Source organism: Monomorium pharaonis, chromosome 4 (genome assembly GCF_013373865.1).
Source record: "Monomorium pharaonis isolate MP-MQ-018 chromosome 4, ASM1337386v2, whole genome shotgun sequence".
Lineage (NCBI taxonomy): Eukaryota > Metazoa > Arthropoda > Insecta > Hymenoptera > Formicidae > Monomorium > Monomorium pharaonis.
This window is the reverse complement of record NC_050470.1, coordinates 10,169,723-10,195,213: the sequence shown is the minus strand read 5'-3', so window position 1 is coordinate 10,195,213 and position 25,491 is coordinate 10,169,723. Positions and strand designations below refer to the sequence as shown.

Genomic DNA, 25,491 nt, shown 5'->3' with positions numbered 1-25,491 from the left:
TTTATATATAAAATTACATAATGAAAATTTATTCCAATTTCTTATACTAAAATAATGAAAATAAAATTTGCTCAAAATATAATTTTGTTTACATTAATCTGTATAATTTATATAACTTTGAAACATTCATAGAAAATTATTATAAGGTTTTTTTTTATACAGAGTTTTAATTAAAAATGCACGCATTCTTTGATAACCACTATTGGACGTCTTATTAATGAAATTACGTGAAATTAAAGCATAACATGTAAGCATAAAATGAGGAAGGATCAAATTATAAGAAAACAACATTTTTACATGAATATAATTAGTACCTGTCATCTGTCACTGGTATCATTTAACTTGTTTCTTTTTTTTTAACGACTGTCACTTTTGCCAAAAATGATTGAGCAACCATTTTTCGCGCGTTCTCTTTTTTTCTCCATCTCATACGAAAAAATATTTATTTGTAAGTAAATTTAAATTTCTTATATTTATTTTTATATCTATTTCTAAATATCCTAATATAAACAGTTTTTTAATTTTAATATACTAAACTCGGGTAAATATTTTTTTAAGAAAAAAGAATATAATATAAATTCTTGTTAGAATCTCTTAATACTTAGAATAAAAATAATTTATTATATTGTTTTTTCGAGTCCCTTTAATGATTGTTAATATTTCTTTGTTTACAGAAAACAAGAGTCAAAAAGTAAGAATATAAATATCAACCGAGAACGAAACTCATAAAGGAATGTGAATAAGCACTTACATAAAATATCCTGGATTATTTCGAGATAAAGGGAAAGTATACGTATATTTTTATAATAATGTCTATTACATAAGAATTCCATAAATTTTCAAAGCGACTACGGAATGTAGACAAAAGTAAAGATATAATGTTTTCATACACATAAATGCGTTTTTAATTACATTACGTATAAAAATTCTATTATTTATTGCCATGTATAAGATAATGTATATTATAAAATCTATGAACAATTTTAATGTTTAGTCATTTAGTCAACAATCTCTATTGAAGGTTGACCACGCATCTTTTTAGTCACATTTTGTGACGGAAGTGTTCCAATTAAAAGTCAAAAAACTTAAAATTACACTGAAAAAAAAATATTAAATTGAAATAAATATCATTTATTTTACAAAACTTTTGCATGGTATCATTTGAAAAATATTTATTTTAATTTAGTAAATGTTTTTTAGTGTAGACGGTTTTTGAATATAAATAAAATAAAAATTACTATCAAAGTTTTTTTAATAATTATAATTGTGCCTAGAAATAATAAATAAATGATAAATTAAGAAAATCGTAATCTTTTCATTATAAGAACTTTATTATAAAAGTCTATATATGTGTGACTGTGCGCGCGCGCGCGCGCGCACACACACACACACACACACACACACACACACACACACACACACACACACACACACACACACACACACACACACATACATATATATCAAACAATTTAAAATTTCAGAAATAAAATATTGTCTGTACGCTTTAAAAATTGATGTTAATTCTATATTTATTTGTTTTTTATTATATATATTATATATATACAACAACTACTATATAAAATAAAATAAAAAACAAATAAGTGTACGATCAACATCAATTTTTAAAACGTACAGACAGTATTTTATTTTTAAATTTTAAAATTATTTAATTTACATAACACAAATAAGCAAGATAATAACTGCAAATAGAAAACAAATAATATCGATTTTTTAATTCAATAAGATGTTTTTTGAACAATTTAATAATTTAATAATAACTTACGAGTAATAGTAATTAATAATTCTAATTATGTAGTATCCAATTTTATTTTAACAATTATTTTATATATAATAACAGAATTTTAGTAACTTTATAATATTTTTTAAATACATTATTAATAATATATTAATTATGTAACTATAAAAGTGCAAAAGAAGTAAAAATACAATTAGAAATACAGTTAGAACTAACACATTACAAAACACAAAGTTAGAAAGCCTACAAAATTGTCAGTAAAACGACACCTCGATAATCAAACACACTCAATATGAATGATACAAAGAGGATAGGGAACAAAGAAGACAAGAACGAGCTTCCTCAGGGACACGAAATTGACTTTCTTTCTTAGATGATGCGAAACGTTCCGCCTACATAATGACTTCTCGATTACATTCATTTGCACAACAATAACGACGCACTTAGTGCTTCATATGCCATATTTAGTAGTTAATACATTTGACAACTTAATCACTTAGAATAATTTCTTTATAAATTATTAATAAATAATTAATAAAATAGTTATTATACTTTTGTCACTTATATCATAAAATCGATTTACATTACACAATTTAAAATAAATAAGAATTAAAGCTACTAACAGGAAATGTCGACTAAATATTATTTTTGTCATAAAATCTAATTGGTTTTTACTTTTGTGTTTGCAATTACAAATAAACAATTATTTAAATAAAAAATAAACAAATAATAAATTTAATAAATATTTATAAACATAAATGTATAGTAAAAATGCAGGAAGAAATGTTCAAATTTTGATAAAGGCGACCGCTTAATCCTTAAAGATACGAAAGTAACGTTATGGCGCTTGTATAATCGTGTGCATTCGATGCAGAATGCGTATACAGGTATACATTTATCGAGGTGACGCGAGGAACGTGCGTGTAATAACCGGTGCGCGACGAATGTAACGTGGAATTTTCGGCGATTTCGCCGGGCTTGACCGGCTAGGCCCGGCGCTCGCGATTATGCAATCGCTACAAACGATTATATACATCTCGCGCTTGCAACAAACTACAAGAGGGCGAGCAGGGGCCAGTTTCCGGTGTCGAAATCAGAAACGGTTACCGATTTATGCAATTCACGAATACCAGCTCGTTTTTCCCATCCGGAAACCGTTGTTCTAAGTGTTTACTGACGTACCCGATCAAGCCCATTTTCCAAAATTGTACACAATTTTAATAAATCTTGCATCTTGTAGAGCATGACAGATATAAGTTTACTCTAATCTTTCAATTTTTTTAACGTAGTTTTCTCACTTACATTTTTTTTTAAGAATACGTTTCTCTCCATACGCATACATAAAAAAAAATAGATATTAAACAAAGAATAGAATATCAAACAAAAAATAGGATATCAAAGAAAATTGTTTTCGCAGATTTTCAAAATGTTTCAAGACCAAATTTTAATTTACAAATTTACTTAAATAATATTTTATACATTTTGGAAAATTTGTTACAGTTAATTTTTTTAAATAAAGGCCGGCTAGAATAGACTAATAGCTTATAAATACTGCCACTTTCTTTGGATCTTATCGGTAAAAATAAAATTAGGATTTACGATGGATGAGGCGGTTAGCTAAGCATAAATCTTCACGAAGAAATGTCCGAAAAAAATTTATGTCGCAGATCTCGATCGTTCTATCTCTCGAGAACCATTTGGTCTACGCAAAAAGTCAGTTGTTGGCACCGGCCTTGATAAATGTCACATGTAAATTCGGATCATCCATATTATCAGAGGAGAATTCCTCTTTTTCTTCAGCATGGCAAAAATCCGGATTTGCGACAGTGATTATTTTTAATTGAAACATTCCCGCTTCTTCTGCAATAATTGATGAAAGTAAAATCTTTCACGCACGTAAAAGATGTATTAACACGTAGAGCTTGATATTTTAATAGTAATCTATAGGCCCGAGATACTAAAAATTAAACTTAAATAAACGAGAATTTCTGTTTGTTAAATCTTAACGTAATTTATCAAGTGTTTCGTCATTTTAATTGCATTAAACGCATTACACATATGCACTTAATTATTTAATGGTCGACAGTTGATTATTTTTTTATTTAAACTAAGAAATATTTTAATTTAAAAATATAATTTTATTATTTTCTAAAGAATTTTTAGAAAGAGGCATTTGTATTATACGACAAGATATTAATCAAAACTATTTTAAGTGAGTCCAGAGAAAGAGAGAGACTACTCACACACACGCGCACGCGCGCATATACACGCCCACAAAAAAGTATCTTTTGACCGATTATTTAATATTAATTAACTAATCCTAAATAATATTGATTAAATTTGAAATAATTGCACATAAAATATAGCAGAAAAAAATACGTTGAATATTTTTCCTAAAAATCTTTTTTAAAGCCAAAACTACTTGCCGATACTAATATATTTCATATAAAATATAGAAGCACTCATCAATCCTAATTCACGAGTCATATAATTTATGAATTTATTTGCTATTCGCTCGTACATTCTGTTAACTGAATAAGTCATTAATTAAGCCTATTTTAAATAAGCCTAGACTATTATAAGCATGATCGATCATTTAAATTTACTAAATTATATAAAGATCACGGATACAAATTTATATTCAAAAAACTTAGCGTCAAGAGGAAAATTATGAAAGAATATCAACTCAATTATAAATCAATTTTGAGTGATGTCTTGCTAAATAAATATATTACCTTTTAAAAATAATTGACTGTAGCGATAAAAAATAAGATTGATGTAACTTTTATTTAATGTAATAAGAAATTAAATTTCTTATTATATACTATAAAAGTATTAAGAATGTACATTTTATAGTTTATAAAATGCGTCAAAAATATACAAAAAAATAATAAGTAATTATTAAAAAATAAAACACAAGTATCTTTTTTTAGAAAAATGTTATTTCCTTATATTTTTCTGTTTATGTTTTATACAGAATGTATAAAAAAATCCGATTCCTCCTTTTTTCTTCTACAGATTTTTTGTATAATATAAAACATTATTTTATAAATATTTAATATTTTGTATCTTTCAAAAAAGCATCCTTCGAATCAGAATTTTGTTTAATTATTTATTCAAAATAAAATTGTGAAAAGTTAAATGTAAAATATAAAAAACAACTTTTGTGCTATTTACATATATTTTTAGTTTTGTAAAGATTAATTCGCCAAAAATCCCAAAATCGTAGAATCATTTGTCATTCACCGCCTGCAATATATATACAGCAATTAATCTGCATAAAATATCTTTGTTTTGGCTTCGTTTTGGTTTCGTTTTATTGATTCTACGATGGTAAAGGAATCCGAAAGATGCATTCTGTTGGCGTGACCTCGCATACCACAATTTTGGCGTCATCCGGGAATCCACGAACTAATTTACGGAGTTTAATGACAGCGTCCCGAGGGCAACGTTTTTTTCTTCAAAGTTGATAGTCTATAAGGTATACTTCTTTTCCTTTATTAATCTGCCATTGGGTACACAAATATATTTATACATATAATTTTTAAACAATTCTTTTTGACAATTTCTAATTAATATCCGCATAAATCAGTATGAAAACAATAAGCAAAATATAATTAATATTTATTAAATGCCTTTATTTTTTTTTTATAACAAAGTTTTGTCATTTTATAACATAAATAACATATATGCATTTAAATTTTAAATATAATACTAAAAACATTTTATAATTCTTTAGCTGGACTTTGTACAAAAATTTTATTTTTATTTTTAAAAATAATTTATTTCAAAAGAATTTATTTTATTCTTATTTTAATGTGTGTGTGTGTGTGTGTGTGTGTGTCTACATATTGTTTTTTATTATATAAAATATTTTACTGTAATTAAAACCAATTATCATTTCTTTTATTTGTAATCAGTTATATTTTTTTATTATTATGCTTTTTTTACAATATTTTGTATCAATATCTTTTTAAAGTGATATAAACAACCGTGTTACAAATGATACCAATGATGCAATAAAATCCATCATTAAATAGCATGCAAATTAATCATAAATATTAATCATACATAACGATGTCAAGTGCTGTAACGAGAATAAGTGATCCGTTGCCGCAATAATTTTTGTTCAACACGTAGACAGCTGCATTTGTTCATCTATGAGAAATATGTATTAACGATTACGCGCTCTCCTCGGCTTTTCTGGAACTGACCGGACAGGTGGGGCCAATTAAGAAGCAACGAAATTACGCGAAGCTGCCCAAAAGACGGACCACTTTCGGTAATAGCACGGTTCAACCTGGAAAGAAGAATCAGGCCGGTTCCATAAGTCCCATAAACAACCTGTGAAAAGCACAGAACAAAAGAAATAAGCGGCGACAGCCATTCAATTTTACAATATAGAATGAAATCAAATGGAATATACGTAAATATAAATGTTAAAATTTTATTGCAAGCATAAAAAATATTTTAAGAAAATTTGAATAACACTTTTATAACGTCATCTATGTTTAAAATATTAAAAAACTAAAAATACATATTTAATTTTTGCACACAACGGAAATTACGAATCACTTTAGTAAAAATAAAAGAGACTATTTCTTTGTATTATTGTTTAATATTTATATATTTTTTTTATCATTTTCATTAGAAATAATTAATTTCTCTTGATTTACTTATTGTAGAACGCCGTCAAATAATCGATATTTCTCGAGCTTTTTCTCATTTTTCTTTCAAATTTATGGGATCTTTCAAACGCATATCTCATGCCTGTCGCTTTTTCTATCGCCAGTTTCAAGAAGAAAATAAGACATGGTCTTATTACATGGTAATAAACGATGGAATAATGTATGAACGAGAGGGAATTTCAGTGCAATCTCAAAGGATGCGCAGAATATTATTATATCATTTCTATCAAGTAATTAATTTACATTAAAATCTATTAAGCAATTTTTTACGTTCTTTATTGCTAATATGCTGCTGCACAATTTTGTATGAAAATTAACAAAAAATACAAATACAATTAAAAATAACGTTACTTTATAATTATACAATGTACAAATTTTATACACTAAGATCTATATTTAGAACGCATTTAGATATTAACACGTATTCTATCTTTGCCGTTTAGTAAATATAAAACAAGACTAGAACGATAGAAATCAATATTATAAATATATTATCAGAGAAACTTAAATTTTAATCTTTATTACAACAATAATAAATAAAATTTAAGACGTTTAAAATTATATTTAATATTGAAACGTAAAAGAATAAACATTTAATAAAATATTTAGAGATTTGTAATAAAAAATATATAATAACGTAATAAATCTATTTAATATATTACACATAAATTTAAATTTCACCTTTTGTGTAAATAAAACTGCCTTGATTCACACGACTTACAACATAATTTTGCTCGCAGACATTTATTGCCCATAGTTAGTCAAGAAATAATCTCATTATTTATTTCTCATTCGCGTAGGATTTCAATTATGGAATCGGGCGAGCGCGCAATTGCACAACCAGATGATTGAGAGAACACCCGGTGTGATCACGATCGCAAAATAAAGATCAACAAAGATTAAATCGGAGCCTTAATTAGCTGTACTGTGCTGCACAAAAGCCCTTTTAATGCTATTTATGCTATTATACAGTTCGAACAGAATAAAATTTGTAACAAAAGTAATACAAAATGTTTGTTAATCGGAAATTTATCTAAAAATGACATAAACTTTTTAGTATAAATAGTTATAGTACAATAATAATTTAAATTTTTTTATTTAATGGTAAGAATTTTGTTTTTATAATTACATATAAAAAATTTGAAGTAAAAGTGTAAAAAAAGTAAAATTAAGCACATGAGGTATACACTGAGGAAGAAAGTTATTAATTTGATTAAATTTTTTAACTTAATTAAATTTCTTTAATTCAACTATTTGTGTATTTCAATCAAATATATAAATACTTAAATTAAAGTTCAAGTATTTTATGTATTTAAATTAATTGCATACTTTACATAAGTTAAGCTTCAAACTTTTCTACGGTTTTCTCACAAGCCACGTAAAAAAAAAAAAACTTAACGCTATGAATTTCGACTCGTGCGAGGTGGTGGATTTGCGCAAGAGTCTTCCTTACGAGCGATGAGAAGAGTCGCGCGGGTGCGAGTTTTTCGGCGGTCCCCTACTCGCGGGACCCGGTTTCGGTTTCTTTTCACCTAACCGCGTTTCGGCAGTGGGCCCGGTTGCCCACTACCTCGCTCTCCACGCCGTCTCTCCTTCAGGGTTTATCGTATAAAAGCAGGGGGATCTTCATCGTACTCATCAGTCGCAAACACGACGAACCGAATCCGAAACTCGTGCAGCATCATGAACGCCAAGGTATAATTGGATACGAGAGTTCTTTTATAAAAATTGGTTCTGCGAAGAATCGTCCGGGGGGCGGTAAAAAGATTTAAAAGATCTCGGAGAGGAAAAACCGATTGTGCGAGGATGAACCGTGCTCTTTTCCTTTTTAAAGGAAAAAAGATCCGTACAGTCAGTTTGTTGCAGAAAGATAAACGATCTTGCAACTGACATTAAATTTATTGTCAAATAGATTAATCAGAAAATAGATAAACAAAAAGTATTTACGGTGGATATGTCACCTATTTTTAATTAATTAATATTTATTAATTTGATATATTTTTAATTAATACGTCAGATTAAAATTACAGAGTTTGTTTACAGCAAGTAAGCAACGCAAAAAAATAATGGACATATTTTTCAATTATTTTTAATTATTTTTAATTTTTAACTTTTATCTTTTAATTATTTAAACTTTTACATGTTTTTATTTTTCTTGCATATAATTTTAATGTACTTTTTAACTCAATTACAAATTACTCAAGTTGTGTAGGATCAAATAATGAAACTACTATTCTTTCCCACGTTTCCTTATTTTAATTAAATTACAAGAAAAAACAGTTACATACGTATAATTTCAAGATCACATTGAAAGGAAGTTGAAGAACTTTATACGCTCTTATGCGAATATAATTTCGCAGAATCTTTAGAGAAAGCAGAATATATCTTCTGACATATCTTGTTGCAGGTGATAGTGCTCTTCGCCCTGGTGGCGCTCGCTTTCGCCGAAGAGACAAAGAGCGACAAGACAAACCCAGCGGAGACCACGAAGAAGGATAAGCGAGGCCTTTACGGAGCCTTGGGCTACGGCTACGGTCTCGGCTATGGTCTCGGTGGATTGAGCACGTACTCCTCCCTTCCGGTTGGCTTGAGCCACGGTATCTCTACCGTCTTGACGAAGGAAGTTGCTGTACCCGTGCCCCAACCGGTCGCCGTGCCCGTCGAGAAACACGTCCCAGTCCCAGTTAAGGTATCGATACCATTTTCCATTGCCAATTCCCTTATTGGGATAACCAACACTCGCGCGGTTACACGTGTAAACACCAAACGATGAAAAACTCGGCAAGATTTGGTGAAAAATATTCGCAACGGCTCTTCTTAATCCTCGTACTTTGATATCATATCGCGTATTAGTGAAAAAAAAAGAAGTTTCTGGAAGTCGATTTACTAGAAAGCGCAATTTGATGAAAGCAATGCAATTAGCAACGTCAAATGACTCATTGGAGAAATAATGGCTTCACTACGTTCGTACCTTCCAATGGGAAGATCAATTAAAGACGATTATGATTTCTCTAATAATGACACCCAGGCGAAAATTATTTTGCAATTATAACGAGGAATTTCGATCGTTTGAGTGCCAACATAAATATATATATTTTTTTACGAATATATTTATTAGATCTTTAATACATAATTTGTTTTTGCGGCGTAAGTTTAAATTCTGCACATTTCATGAAACTCTCTCACACGCAGAAGCCTATTTCTCGAGAAATTTCTACCTGATAGACGTGCATACTGTTAGTTTCTAAAATAATATACAACTGGAATCTATATAAATTACGGTGATTTAGAACTTTCAAAACGTATGCATTTCTATGGCGCCTTTAAAGTTATATGCGATCGCATTAAGAGAGATATACCGTAACAAGTGGAGCGTGATTAGAAGTGCGAGGTCTTCGTTTCGTATGCGGGACCGGTGTCTTGCGTTGTCTCGAGAATCAGTCACCTTGATCCAGATATATATCTCTCGTAATAATGAAATTGAAACTGTATCGCGTACATTTGCATCTTAATGAGATACACGATGTCTTTCGAACGAGAAGAACAGGGGACAGAGTAGCAAAAAAGAAATAATTTGAATTGCTAATTGCCTAGAATAGAAAGTTTGTTTTCTAATAGCCGATCGACACGCCAAAATTGGCTACAAGGGACTATCAAGTTTCGTAATGCAAGTTTTTATAACATATACATTTCTTAATTCTCTGGTTCGTTTCTCGTTCATTTGCTAATGTAACATATTTTCCTAATACGATTATGGGAAACGCGGACTGGAAAGAAGATTAATTTACTTCAAATCCTTCTAATCGCCGATGATCAAAGATATCCGATCTTCCCGCAGGTGCCATACGCCGTGCCAGTCGACCGCCCGTATCCCGTTCAAGTGCCGAAACCCTACCCAGTTGAGGTGACCAAGCACGTTCCTGTCCCGGTAGACCGTCCCGTGCCCGTTCCCGCCCCGTATGCCGTCAAGGTTCCAGTACCCGCCCCGTACGCCGTCAAAGTGCCCCAGCCCTACGCCGTCCCCGTCGTCAAACACGTGCCGGTGCCGGTCGAGCAGCCGGTCCTCTACACCAAATTGCACTCTGGTATCGGAGGTTACTACAACGGATACAGCGGCTACGGTGGATACAACGGATACAACGGATACAGCGGATACAGCGGATACAGCGGCTATCCTTATGGATACTCCTCCTGGTAAAATGGCAATTCCGTGAGCGACGCTCTCCGTCATCAGCGCGAGGCAACCACTCGGGCCGCGTGGGTCTTTCAGAGCTTTCAAGTGAATCACCTTATTTAGGAATGCGCCCGCAAAGAAACAGATACGCATAGATATATATTAATGTAACGTTAATGTATATTCTTCTTCGTTCCGTTGATGAGTGCGGTTAAAGTGAATACCTCTCGTTTTGGAAAAATTGAGGAACAATTTCGCGGGTCTCTCGCGTGGGATTCTTTCGGACATTTTTACGACGGGGAGATAAGAGGAGAGAGAACAAGTGGCTGGAAGAGAAGAGCGTCCTCTGACTTTTGAATGAAGAAGAAAAACGAAAAGACATTTTTGCGGAGGGAAAAGAATCGAGTGGTGCTCGCGATCATCAAATGTGACTACTTAGACCTACGTTTCTACCTGTAACTTCATTATGCTGACTGTTCATCATTAAAATAAATCTTTTCCTATGAAGAGGTCGTGTATATGTCCTTACCTCCCTCTCACTGTTCACTGTAACATTCTCTTTTTAATGGAAATTGCGGGAAATATGTTGTTTTACTCCAGGTAAACGAAGATTTTTTTTTACCATTACATGTATACACTTCCAAATTTTATTTTACATCTATATCTTTTAATTTATTTATAAGTTTTAACATATATTTTGACTTTGTGCGTGTGTGTAGGACGCCTAGATATATAAAAGATAATCGATAAGTTTCGAAAATTAACTCAATAAAAAATGAGCGATAACGCGTTTACTGAATTCAACAATTTCAGTCTCACGATTACGTGAACTACAAACGTGAATTACAAAGTTACAAAACCCGGATCGAAATTGTATAATCCACGGGCGCGAAAAGGAAATTTTTTAGGCCTTATTATGAGAGGCGGTTACACGGCGGTAGTGACGGTGAAATGTCCATTAAATGGAGAACGAGGACACGTTAAAACACGCGATTAATGGAATTTGCATGCAGAGCGCAGGCCACGCGAAACGTACGCCGTGTGTATGTACGCACGCACGTATGGTAAACGATCCCGTTGGGCAAGTCCGAGTTCGTAACGCTACTTGCACACACCTGCCCAATAAAAAGTGTCGCAACCTGATATTTATGGCTGTACACAGGACGCGGCAAGACAGCCAGATTTAACGAATGCCGAGGAATAAGGAAGACGCCACTCTAGCATGTAAATGTTTTATTAAAAAATAATAACTACAGTATCAACAATCTCACATAACAAATAAAAAGCTGTAACATGAAGGAAACAAAAACTTAACACTTTTAAAGAACTTGCCAGTAAATAAGAAACATTGATCGACGTTTTAAAAATGTTGATTTTAGATAAATTTTCTAAACATTGTAACTTAATGTTTCATAAATATTTTTTTTAATGTTATTAAACATTATGTTATAATGATGTTGTATACAATGTTAACAACTTGGAACCTACTTGGAAACGTTACTATGTTAGTGAATAACATTATAATAACGTTGCAGCAATGATTTTTTGCTTACTGAACTATTTGCCTATATACAAAAGTGTACTATCTCAGCTCAGTTCTTCAGAAATTAATGGTTGTAATTTTATAATTAATCGCGTTAACAGACTGCATCAAAGAGACAAAAATTATTATTACGTGATCCTATTTTTTGTTCCTTGTAAGGCTAATTAAAAGAAATCTAGTTCAGAAACATTGCAAAATTCACGATCATTTGCATTATAATCTGGAAGAATTCTGTTTCTGAAGAAGCAGAATTTCTGCTGCTATACACTCGAACATTATTAAATCGTAAGAAAACTAAGTTGGTAGAAACCAATTATCTAATTGCAGAAATAGTTTTACAACATTTGAGAATATATGTTACAAAATACATTACCAACGATTATTGCTATTGTGGAAAGGACATTAACGTTATTAACGCGTCTCTTTATTGGTACTCTCTAAATTCCTGGAGTGAAACATTACTCTAAAAGAGTGAAAATCGAACATATCTAAGTTCGATTTTCACTCTTTCAGAGTAATGTTTCACTCTAGGAAATTTAGAGAGCAGTAGTTAACAAATTGCACTCTACATAAACATGTACAAGTATTTAACATTTCTCAAATAAGAAAAAAATAAAAATTTTCAACTCTCATAATCAATATCAATTTCATATAAATCTACATGTTTAATTATAAAGTTAATTTCCAAGAGCTAATTCTTCTTTTTTCTTTTATAAATTTAATCTTCTAATTCAAAAGTGGTCCATAGTTACTGCAAGTTTGAAGACATGATTCTATATTCATGTATCGAACGATCGACTTTGAAAGTGGAATATGTCAAGTTTCCAAGAAAGGGCATCATTTAGTACTTGTATTTTACTTATCGAAACCCTTTAGCGTTCCGCTTAAACCGTTTTCAAGGTAACCAGCTCACGTATATCATACGTCAATGATTTATACTTCTCGATTTACTTTTCCTTTCAGAAGACTTTGCACGCTGTTACAATTAGTTGTCCTGTCCGTATTTCGAAAACTAATGATTCGCCGAGTAGTCGGCCTGGGATGGCTGAAACTGGGTCCGCTGATCGCTGCTTTGCTGATCGTAGGCCTCATGGCCTTGAGAGGTATAACTACTGTAGTTGGTCGTCTCATGGCTAGCGTGATCACCTCCGCCTTCGGTCCCAGCGGAAGTGCCGCCTTCGTCGTGACTCGATTGTGGAATCGGAATTGTCTTCGGCACCGGGATAAAGATCGGCTTGGTCAAAGTAATCGGATGTGGTATGGGGACCGGATGTGGCACAGGCACCGGTTTAGATATCAAAAACGGCACCTAAATTAAAATAAGTTAATTAAATTAATTTATCTAAACGCTGGGATTAAGTCTTTTACACAACCAAGAAAGCAGATTTATTGTTTATTAAAGTTCTAATATAAAGTCATGATTATAAATTTTTTCTACTCCCTTTTTTATATATACATATAAAGAAAAACTTAATTATAAAATAATGTACACTAAAGTAATTGTAAAGTAAATCTTCTACGCAACATAATAATAACAAAAAAATTTGCTAGTGTTGTAATTTAAAACACTAATTAGGAAAGTTTTGTGACCTTTCTAAAAAAAAAAAAAAAGGATTATTAGCTTATAAAGTTTTTTATTTAATTGATTACCTGCTGATGCAGTTCCACCGGGACAGGCTTCTCCACTGGCACTGGCACGTGCTGCGGCACTTTCACTATCTGCGGTACTCGAATTGCTACGGGATGTTTCACCGGTATCGGAATTGGAATGTGATAGGGTACCTAAAAGCAAAAAAATTACAATCAATCAGTCATACAAAAACGTTTGCACATTATAATGTGCGACAAAAAGATTAGAAATTCGTGATATCCAGTTTTATATACTTTAAAATAATAGCAATTATTTTCTTTCCCTTTTATAACATATTATGCACACATACATTATTTTACAACATTAATATGCGTTAAAATAAATGTTACTGTATAAAATATTAATTAATTTAAAAAAAAATAATTTTTTAAATATTTTTGCTTTTTATTATATTTTATTTTATTTTACTTTATATATTATATATTTTTTAATGTATTTACAATAGTGTTACAAATCTCATAATGTTTCTAGCAATTGTTTTGCATTCTGATGTTCAATTCCTTTAAATGACAAAATTAAATCTTGTTAAAGATTTGTAAGATGTTGTGATGAATTAATTAATCGTTAATTAGCTTCCGTCTTCTCGGAAAACTGTCTACCTTAACGGGATACGGCACAGGAATCTTGATGGCTACTGTCTTGGTGACCTTGATTATTTTTGTCGGCACCTCGCGCAAATGTACTGATTGCGAGATGAGCTTTGGCTCATCTGCCCCAAGATTGTGGCCTTCGTGTCCCAAGAATGAGGGCCATGCCGTGACCGTCATCGCCACCAGCACGAGTAAAAACTGCAAACGTGTAACATCGTCATGAAAGCGTAACGGACCCGTCTGGATAATCAGGGGTTTAACATATCCGTGAAACCACGGCAATTGCGATGGTAGAAGATTTTAAAGATCAAGGTTTAAGGAAATTTCAAGTCGAAACTTGCAATTTAATAATAACAAATTTTTACCTGGTTCAACAAACAGTGGAAAAATATGACTTATAATATGATAAATTAATATATATTATAGATAATATTAATAAACTAATTTTCTTCTTTTTGTTTCCAAAATCTAATAACTTAAAATTTAATCTTTTATTTACTTTTAGGATGTAATCACAGCTCAACAACAATAATAAAACAGATGTTTCAATATGTCAATCACAATTCATTTTCACTCTTATCTACTTCTAGATTTCAACACAACCATACATTCAAGTAATCTCATTTTGGGACAAAAATCTCGAAGTAATGTCGTTCGTAAATTGCTTTTGCACATTGTTAACTCTCAAAAGACCCATCAAAAATCACTATCGAGCACAAGTATCACAAAGCTGATATTTCCGGGGAGAAGAAATGAAGAAATGTGACTCTTCTTAAATGTCCGTGATTATAAATTTTCCGACCACAATGGAAACTTACGGCTTGCAACGTAATCGTCATTCTGTAATTGGATCAAGATCCGTTGATGTTTCCGTACTGAATATTATCGTCTACACGGTGCCTTATATACGAGGACCTTCACCATGAATCGGTTCACCACGAAGAAAACACTCACTCTCTTTCCGAGCAGCCGATCTCTTTCGCCGTCGATCTTGTCTCCTCTTCTCCGCTTTTTGCGATTAGACCTCTCGCGCTACTGAGCAAGTTCAATAACCCCCCGCCGCTATGGGCGCGACGGAAAGAAAAGACAATAGAATAAAAGGTCTTAACGTGATCGAGAGTCCGGAGATCCAGAGTCATGATGATCACGAAGAGGCACACCCTCGCCAATGGAAAGCTTAACGATATATAAAAGACATTTAAAGTAAAGATACATCTATATATATATATATATTTATCCATCTAAATCTACATAATTAATTTATAACTTAATTGTATATATATTTGTTTACTATAAAAAATGTATTTATTATAAGTAGAAAAGGTTATTCACAGACGCATATTAACTGATTGACAGTAGTTCCTCATTAGATAATGTCATGCGAAAGGCAAAAACAGTTATATAGAAAGTAATGATTTCAGTACATAGCTCGCATTTTCATTTCCTGTTATACAGGGTGTCCCAAAACATTCTCGGCGCGCTCTCATTCGCATAATTTGAAAAATTAATATCTCGATTATTGGTGGACCTAACCCAAGACAATATTGGACTTTTATGTTCATCTCGATCCCTTCTACCTTTTTACGAGCGTTGATCCACATATTTTGGGACACTCTATATATACTAATGTAGAGATCGTGTGATCAATGTCTTCTCAAAAGCGAAGCGAGTGCAATGCAAACGAGAGTGAAAGGACTATCACTGCAGAAAGGCGGCGACGGAACTTACTTTAAAATAAAAGAGCCTGTGACCTGATTCATCGGTTTCCATTTGGGCACTCACCAGAAGTAAATATCATAAGAGTGCATTTGTTTCGCGAGAAAATACGCAAGTGTATTATTAGTGTTCATTGTCAATCAGTCACAAAGTGATACTTATTCATGCATTTACAATTGTGATAGAATGAAAGGAAGATGAAAAGGAAGGAAGACTTTAAAACAAATCTTTTTGTAATTTATGTGAGAAGAGTATTTTTTATATTGTATATACATATTAATTTGTAAAAATAAAAATAAAAATTATTTTATAAGATCTAAATGATAAATATCTAATATCTAATTTAATAAATACATAATTCAAATTAATAACGTAACTATCTTGCAAAGTAAGAATAAAAAAATTAAAATTTGTTTCTATTATTATTTATTATAATTATAAATTATTAATTACTAATACAATAATTATAATATTTAGCTTATCGTTCTAATTACATTTATTGATAATTTATTATATATTGTTATTTAGTAACATGCATTTCTGTTAACAATGATTATAAGCGCTTAATCTATTTTGATTTCAGCACTATTTTATTGTATACATATATTGTATATTTTACCTTTATTGATAAACATAGAAAGAGAAGCGGACGTACTTTTTCCAACAATTGCACATTATTTACGCGTATAAGCACGTATCAATATTATAAAATATTATACTACCAATGTCTACATTATAAAAATAAAAGTTAATAGGCGAATCACAAAATTAAAACCACTATCTAATAAAAAATTCGATTGAATTAGCAAATATTGGTGCACTTTAAAGTCGTAGTCGTCATAAAATATAAATTGATATAATAAAAATAATGTTTAATAGAAATATATAAACAAATTGATTTTCGAAAAATTTTCAATATTTTATTGTTTTATTTGATAAAGTATATTTTTATTCTATATAAATGCATTGGTATATACTCAAATTCGTTATTAATAATTATAAAATCCAAGATTAAATCAGGCAATAAGAATTTATTTAGATTCAATAAAATTAATTATTATTATAAAAAACAAGTGGACAAAAAGTCTTTTGTAATTAAAGATTATTTTTAAATTTAATAAATTTGAACATATTTTAACTATTATTATTAACTGATTATTTCCAGATTATGTAAACAATACATCTGCGCGTCTCTTTATGCTCAGTAAACTGCAATAATTAAAACTATTAAGACATTAATGACCAATTTATGGATCGACGTGTCATTATTGCGAACAATCTTAGTGAATGAATTTACAACTTTCATTGGAAGTGAGAGGAGAAAGAGAAGATCGTGCTAATAATTTTACTTTTGCTTTTGTGTCAAACCGGTTATTGTTCTTCTCTAAAGTCTCGGTTCATTGTTCGAAGTATTATTTCACTATATTATATTAATTCTGTAATTGCATAAGCAAAATTTATAACAGAAAAGATTTTTTAAATCTATTTTCTCTTATTTTAAATTATTTTGCTAGGATTATAATAAAATGCATAGAAACATATATGAACTTAATATATTAAATTGTCTTTTATTAATTAAATAATTTACTATTTATTTAATAATTAAAATTATTTTCTTTTAATTAAATTATTAAAAATTGTCTTAAAACACTTATTGCTTAATTAAATTTAATTCAATTCAATTAAGTAAATTTTGTCAAAGATTAATTACATACAGAATTAGATCAGAAAGTAATTAATATAATAAGATTGAAATTTAAGTTTATAAGTAGAGATGCGGAAGTGAATGTATGGGAAAAGGTACTGCTTCCTACCTTCACTTGACTTTTAATTCGAACATGCAGAACAAAGATTTAATAAAAGAACATTTTTGCGTAAGCTACTTTTTCAATCAAACCAGAGAAAGGCATAAAATATTTATGAACGCCATTATTGACTTACGACTGCAACAGAATACGCTTATAAAGATCTAGAAACTGATTCATTGTTCAGCAATAACAAAGGCTTAATAATTCGAAAAGTTATGTTGAAACTTTTGCAGAGAAAGAGAAAAAACATTTTTTATACAATTAATAAAATAATTCTGTAATAAAAATAAGGTATTATATTATAATAATTAAAAAAATAATATTCATAATTATATATTAAAATTCCCTCAAGAAAGAGAAATACACATTATCTATTAAAGAAAAAATAACTATACATATATATATATGTATATATAATTTTTTAATAACTTTTTATGTTTTTTTAAATGTTGTACATTTAAAATTTTAAGAAAAAATATTAAAAATATGTGAAAATTAAGAAACTTTTTTGAATTAGAAATTTATTACACACACACACACACACACACACACTCATACAAATGTATATAAATATACTACATTGATTTAACATAAAATAAAATGCTGCATTAGTTTGAAAAAAAGAGAGAGAGAGAAAGAGAGAGAGAGAGAGAGAGAGAGAGAGAGAGAGAGAGAGAGAGAGAGAGAGAGAGAAAATATAGAATAAATTATATTGGAGTTACAAATGATAACTTTCACATATTCACAGAAATTTTTAAATATCATGCAACATTTGCTAGCTATATCATTTTAAAACGAAAGCTCAAAAACTAATGCAGTGGTTTATTCTAGATTAAATTAATATAAAATGTACTCATATACCATGTAATAGTACAAGCAAGTTTTAATTTAATCATCGATATCATATACATTCATGAGTTCTAACATTTTGCCATTTTATTAGTATTCTTATCATATAATTGCAAACTCCAGTTTTATGTAAAAAAAAAACCAACTTGTAGAAAGTTAATGACGCTTAACCTGCATATCGTAATAGTTTTCTGTTCACTGATTCGTAAATAATATATTACCGTAAAATTGCACATATTGAGGTGCGATATTACATATAGAGGTCAGCATAATCTTAATAAACATAGATAACAGCTACATAACCTAGACAACACAATGTTTAAAATCGAGACATAAAACGTCTTAAAGACGACTTTAAAATGTCTTTTGTATTTTAAATTTTATATCTTTTATATTTTTATATTTTATTATTTTATATCTTTTACATTTTTAATTTTAGTTATATTTTTAAAAGATATCTAAAAAAACGTCTAAAAGATGTCTTATGTCCCGATTTTGGATTGTGTTGTTTGAGAATGTATACATAAATGTAACGGTTTTACATTTAGAGCCAGTTAGGAGAGAGCTGTCAAATCCATACCATTTAAGAAAATATGTGTCACATCTCAAAATTATCAAGGATTAAAAAATTTCATAAATTATTATATTATACGTTTAAATAAATATGTAAAATTTGAGCATAATTATTTTATTGGTTTGAAAGTTATTTAATATTTTATTTGCTCTTAATCTTATGGAATCTTATGTAAGATCCTAAAAATTTGTTATTACAATTAAAATTTTGATGCTGTTATAACAAAATCTTTTTTATTCAATAATTATAATAACGTTTAAATGGTTAAAAGATTTTTTAATTTAGCTAAGTGTATAATTTTAACCTGATAGAATAACCCTAATTTTGATTTTTTAAAAATATATAATAATATAATTAAAAAAAAATAATATTTTAATATTTGTAAATTATAAAAATTTTTTTAATTTTCTACATTTTACAATGGGTATGCAATTTAAATATATTGATTCTCCTGATAACACGCAATAGTAATACACCAAAGTGCTACAAGAAACGTGTATACAGGCGGAATTAATGAACTATAATATTATCTGCAAAGATGGCGCCATTATCTTGATCAGTTCGTTTTAATTAATTAGTGTAATTAATAAATACAAAATATATTATCAAAACAATTGTTACTGTAACGTACAAAATAAAATACAATTTTTATCTAAATAAGAATTTCTATTTATTATTAATTTCTAAATCAAGCTCATACGTGGTAGCATAACATACCATGTATACTTTAAGAGGAAAGATGTTATATACGTGTCAATATTCAAATATTATTCATTTTTAACTTCAAAGTAATTAAATCAAGAAGCTCACATTAAAACAATGGAATGCGACGCACAGTAGAGGAATATAGATTTTTTAAATTTAGTTTTTAATAGTACCAAGTGTTTGTTGATATCGGGAGTTATAATTGATCAAGCATAGGGCACACTTTGAGAAAAAATCTTTTTTTATTAAGAAATAATTTTACATATGGGAAAAATTAATGGAGAAATTTAAATATAAATTAGAAAACCAAAGCGTTTTAGTTTAGTTTTATTAATTTTATTTAATTAAACTTGCTTGTTGTTGATTCAAAATTGCTTATTTAAATTTGATTACACTTTATTGAAGGTAATTACTTAGCCAAAAAACAACTTTAATGTTTAGGTATTTAAAAAATTTTAACTAAATGCCGTCACTACCATTAACGTAGCAACAGATCGTTAAAAATTCTTTCGCTACATCAATAGCGTGGTAACAGCTTAAACTAATTCTGCCAATAGTGTAGCAAGATATAGTAGACAGATATAAATTTTAATCTAAATTTTAGATTCTTAAAAAGAAAAGAAAACATAACAAATCTTGAAAAAGTTAAATACATTATATTCATGTTTGTTTAAATAAAATTATTTATATTACCATGTAATTATTTAAATCAAAGAACTGTATCAAATTAACTAGTTACGCATGCAGAAGCAATTAAAATAATTAATTTTTTTCTTTATTTGTTCAATACACTCAACCAAGAATTTTTGTCAAAATACGTGCAAAATTTTTCAAACTTTATAAACTCTCGCAATTATATGGAAATCAATGCGTCTATAAAGACATCAATGAGCGTAGACAAAAGCATCGTCAAAAATAAATGGAGTGAAAGTTGGAAGCTCTTATTTCATTCATAAGCAGACAGCGATAATTTCTCTACCGCGCTCTTAAGTTGTGTTTTACGTCACCATTTTAAAAAAAGTAATCGCCTTTACGTCGTCTTTACGATAAATCCCGTTGTCTACCCGTTAAGTGTCCGCCTTACACAATCCAGTTTTCTTTTTTTTGATCCTCATAATGCATTATACTGGTTTGACCTCGCGAGTCTGATTGCGATTTCTCGATTTACATATACTTCTTAATACTTTCACACGTCTGCGCGACATCTCGATCCGATGTAAAGGATTGTGTAACAGTTTACATTGAAATAAGTATCGCACCGATTTAATGATATAATAAATTAGATTTTCTTATTTTGCAGAAATAAGTGAAGAAATTATTGCTCTATTTAAAGATATTTTTAGAATCTTTTACCAATTTTATTTATTGCATTATAATATCAGTTTTTTTATTTACATTAATTAATAATTATTAAGTTATTGAATTTATTTGCTTTATAAATTTTACTCATTCCATTTTTATGAAATTATCTATTTCCATTTTTAAAAACTATGGGTATGACATGTGTGAATACTCTTTTTTAAGATATCAATTCAGAATGGTCTGAAAAAGTAACCTCTTCAATTGTGAAACTCTTTCTCTCTCCGATCAAGAGTTAAGATTAATTAGATAGAAATACATAATACTCTTTCATCTCCTTTTCCTTTTTAGTAAACGAGTCTGACCGGATACGACCAAAATATCACGAGTTTCGACTAAAATGAGTTGCCGTCAAGGTTGCACAGTTAACTTTGTTGCTTCAGTCGTAAAAGATGTAAGTCGGCCGATCAATTTTACAAGAATATCTGTCCCCGCCCATCTACGAAGAGGCCGTGTAGAAATAATTTATGTACATACACATACGAATTACGAAAATATGTTGGTTTTTAATTCATTGCCGCCCAAATTTTTCTTTTATCTTTTTCTCTATTACTTGTATTTTTTTTTTATAAATCATAAAAATACCCCTTTACTACATTGTAAGTATAATATTTTGACCTCGCAGTTGAAGAAATTAAAATTTCACATGTATGTACATATTATGTGTATTTAAAATGTACAATTGTCCACGTATTATCGTTTTTTAATAAAAAGTACAGAGTATACGCAGAATAGCGTAAGGATATTTATATAAAGAAGGCTAACTTGTTTTTAGCCAAAATGGGTTGAGTGATATTGATTATACTATTAGATTTATGTCGGAAACATCTTTAGCGGGAGAGAAAATTGAGAAAATATTCCAAAGCCTTGAATTAATGCAATTATCCGTTACAAAAACGCCCAATTTCTCGACGATGATCAATTGATTAAAGCATGTCGAATTTCTGCCTTAGGGCTGCACCTCAATTGCAGCGATCTTCGATTATACCGATAAGTTTCCTTTTATTTTTGCAGTTTTGAATGAAAAACGATCCACTTCATTTTGGGCAAAATTTGCAATATAAAATTTTATAAATTACAGAATTTAATAATTTAATGATATATTATCGCTTTTATAAAAAAAATAATATTAGTAATAATATTAAATATTTAATGTTATTTAAATTTTTAGATTATTATTATTAATAAAATTAGATAGTTTGTATATTTCTTTAATTAAAGTTAAAGTAAGTGATTTATAAAATTAATTTAGTTACGTTAAAAATTAACTACAAAAAATTAATTTTGTTAAAAGTTACATTAATATTAACCCAAATTAAATTATATGCATAAATTAATTTTGAAAAATGTTATTTATATTAAAAATTACAAATTTATAATTTTTGTAAATAAATTAAAACACGCAATAATATAAATTATCAAATAAATTTAACATTTTATTTGTGAATTAAGTTTATATGAAATATAATACAGAAATTTTGTTTCTTATGTGGAAATGTATTTCTTCGCGTTTACACTTTTTCTTTTACATAGATACATTTTTAACGTAAGAGAGCAGTTACTAAATTAAATTGTTTTATAAAATGTTTTATAAAATGAGTTTATATGTTTTACAAATAATTGATAAAAGTTCAAAGTTAACCCAATTAAAATTAACTTAGGTTAAAAATTATCATTTTTTACCCTTATTATATATCTTTTGACTTTTTAACCAATTGTTACAACCTTACATATTACGTTTAGATACAATGTATTATGATTTTAAATTATTTAATTATTTTAGATTACAAAAGCCACGGAAATTCTGAAGAGCTATGGAAGACTTGACACATTACACAACTTTTACATTGAAAGAATTTTTTAACAAGATATTTAAAATTTTTTAAATTTTTAATTTTATATTACGTAAAATAAATTTTCATGCTTTCATATTCTGTTTCGAATCGTATGAGATCGGAGGAAGATCAAGGGAGAAGTTCGTAGCGTTACTCCGACCATCACAAATTTTAATGTCTTTATCATCTTATCATCTTGTTTTCACTTGGGAAAGGGACCACCCGAGTCAATTAGCTCTCGGGCCAGTTTATGCAAAGTGCATCCGGAAGCTGAGTGCATCGATTTTTGCTCGATATCCTTTGAACATACATGCTTCAAACATGTCAGTTATGCTAACTAATCCTCTTACGTTAAATTTTTCTCCCACGTTTGCTTTCCTTCGCAAGTAAATTAAGATATTAAAAGAGACAAAAAAATATGTGAAAAATTATAAATTCACTATAGTTTTTTTATATTTTATAACTATTAATTTTCAGTTATTAATGTTACTACAATTTTTTATAATTTTGTATTTCTTTATTATAAGTTTTTCTTGAAGGACTACTTTTATTTTAAAAATACGGAATAAAGTAACTTATATTAGAGACTATTATTTAAGAATTTATACTATTAAGAATTTATTACAAATTATATTCATAATTATACATATATTATTTTATTTCTTATTTTATATATATTTATTATAACTTATATAAATATCATATATTATATTAAAGATTACAATTCAAGAATTCATTACAAATATATATTCTTATTTATTGTCACAAAATAATTAATAAACAAGCAACATCGATATTTAAAGAATATGTTTAAAATAGAAAAAATTTCAAAATATGAGTTATTATATAAAACTTGTACTTTTTTAGATATAAAATTAATTTTTATATTAATAATTAATTACAATAAAAGCGAAATATTTTCATATATTTGTATGATCGATTTACATCTACTAACAAAGCTCTTGCAAATGCATGTTGCAAAAAACTTTTTTTTAAGTCACCGTCATTAAATAACCGATTTATAAGCAACGGCCTTGTCCAGCGACAGTTTGATAAATTTGTAAGTTCAATTTCAGGTTTCTTTGTAAAATAGAGCGTCACTAAGAGAATCGATTCCACATTTTTAAATTCTTTATCTTTACAGTTCACACAAAACAACACAAAGTTTTCTTATAATGATCAACAATTATTATTATATATTCAATGAAAGTATATTAATGAACGCGTAAATTTATGCGTAAAATATTTTTGTAATTGTTTAATCAATAAATTTAAAATGTATTTTTTATTGCATAACAACTTTATGATATCATGATTTATATGATATGTTCCAAAATCAGAAATTGCTTCTCATAGATTCTTTGATCAATTCCCAATCGATAGTATTCTTTCTCTGAAAATGTCAAGGCATCTACAATAAAATGGTCAAGGAACTGTGTTTTATACTTAAGAATAATGTAATTCCGGATGCTTTATTTAAGATTAGTTTTTATTTAAATAACATATTTTTTTCTTACATTTTTTCTTAATTTATTGATATATTATTATACACATAAAAATAAAAAAAGTTAAAATATCAAAAGTAGCTTTCATAGTTTAAATATATTTTTTTACTTATAAAAATTAAATAAGATAAAATTTTAAACTTATTAATTTTAAAATTTTAGACTAATTAAATAAAATAAAATTGTTGTCTTCTTAAAAAAAGACGTAATATGTTTTGATTATTATTTAAAAAGATAAAAGTATATACCTGAATAATATAAGATATTTCTTCATATCTATTTCTTTATATCTATTTATATCTCATATCTTTATTATGAAAAAACTTGTACTTTTTTATTTTAATGTTAAAGTTACACCTTAAAATTATGTAAATTCACAAACAATTTAGTAAATAATTTATTACATATGTATTCATTTAAATTTTATTGATTAAATATCAAATTCTGAAATATTTTGAAACATTCTCTCTATTAAAAATATTTTTTTTGTTTTAGTCTCTTTCTCATACAAAAATGTTATTTTTCTCTCATTTTTTAATATTGATATTTTTTTCAAAGTAGAGGCACAAAAGTAAAGTGAGAACCGATCGTTCAACAAATGATTAATCACGTCAATTCGGCAGTGCTTTCTAACGAAGTAGGCTAATCATCACTTAGCCATACATAAGATCCTTAGTATATCAAAATACTGTTAAGAAGGTACAACATCCAGCCGACAAGGAAAACACATCAGCA

The 25,491-nt window shown here is 28.7% G+C and overlaps 2 protein-coding genes across 2 annotated transcripts; one reads left to right on the top strand and one right to left on the bottom strand.

Moving 5' to 3' along the window:
• Nucleotides 1-7,065: 7,065 nt before the first annotated feature.
• On the top strand, nucleotides 7,066-11,128 carry LOC105837063 (cuticle protein 64). The gene is made up of 3 exons (XM_012681538.3): nucleotides 7,066-8,142; nucleotides 8,855-9,136; nucleotides 10,286-11,128. Exons 1-3 carry the CDS (start codon nucleotides 8,131-8,133, stop codon nucleotides 10,643-10,645), a joined length of 654 nt encoding a protein of 217 aa, XP_012536992.1. The 5' UTR covers nucleotides 7,066-8,130; the 3' UTR covers nucleotides 10,646-11,128.
• A 1,706-nt stretch (nucleotides 11,129-12,834) lies between these two features.
• Nucleotides 12,835-15,544, bottom strand: LOC105837051. Its single transcript, XM_036285817.1, has 4 exons — nucleotides 15,360-15,544; nucleotides 14,415-14,700; nucleotides 13,815-13,946; nucleotides 12,835-13,473 (listed from the first exon to the last, which is right to left on the bottom strand). The coding sequence occupies exons 1-4, from the start codon at nucleotides 15,542-15,544 to the stop codon at nucleotides 13,177-13,179; spliced, it is 900 nt and encodes a 299-aa protein (XP_036141710.1). The 3' UTR covers nucleotides 12,835-13,176.
• Between the last annotated feature and the right edge of the window lie 9,947 nt (nucleotides 15,545-25,491).

Coding starts and splice junctions, on each gene's coding strand:
- LOC105837063 (XM_012681538.3), top strand. Junction 9,137..10,285: donor ACGTCCCAGTCCCAGTTAAG/GTATCGATACCA, acceptor ATCTTCCCGCAG/GTGCCATACGCCGTGCCAGT.
- LOC105837051 (XM_036285817.1), bottom strand. CDS start 15,544: ATGACTCTGGATCTCCGGACTCTCGATCACGTTAAGACCTTTTATTCT. Junction 14,701..15,359: donor ATCGGCTGCTCGGAAAGAGA/GTGAGTGTTTTC, acceptor TCTTTAAAATCT/TCTACCATCGCAATTGCCGT. Junction 13,474..13,814: donor CGGTGGAACTGCATCAGCAG/GTAATCAATTAA, acceptor ATTTTAATTTAG/GTGCCGTTTTTGATATCTAA.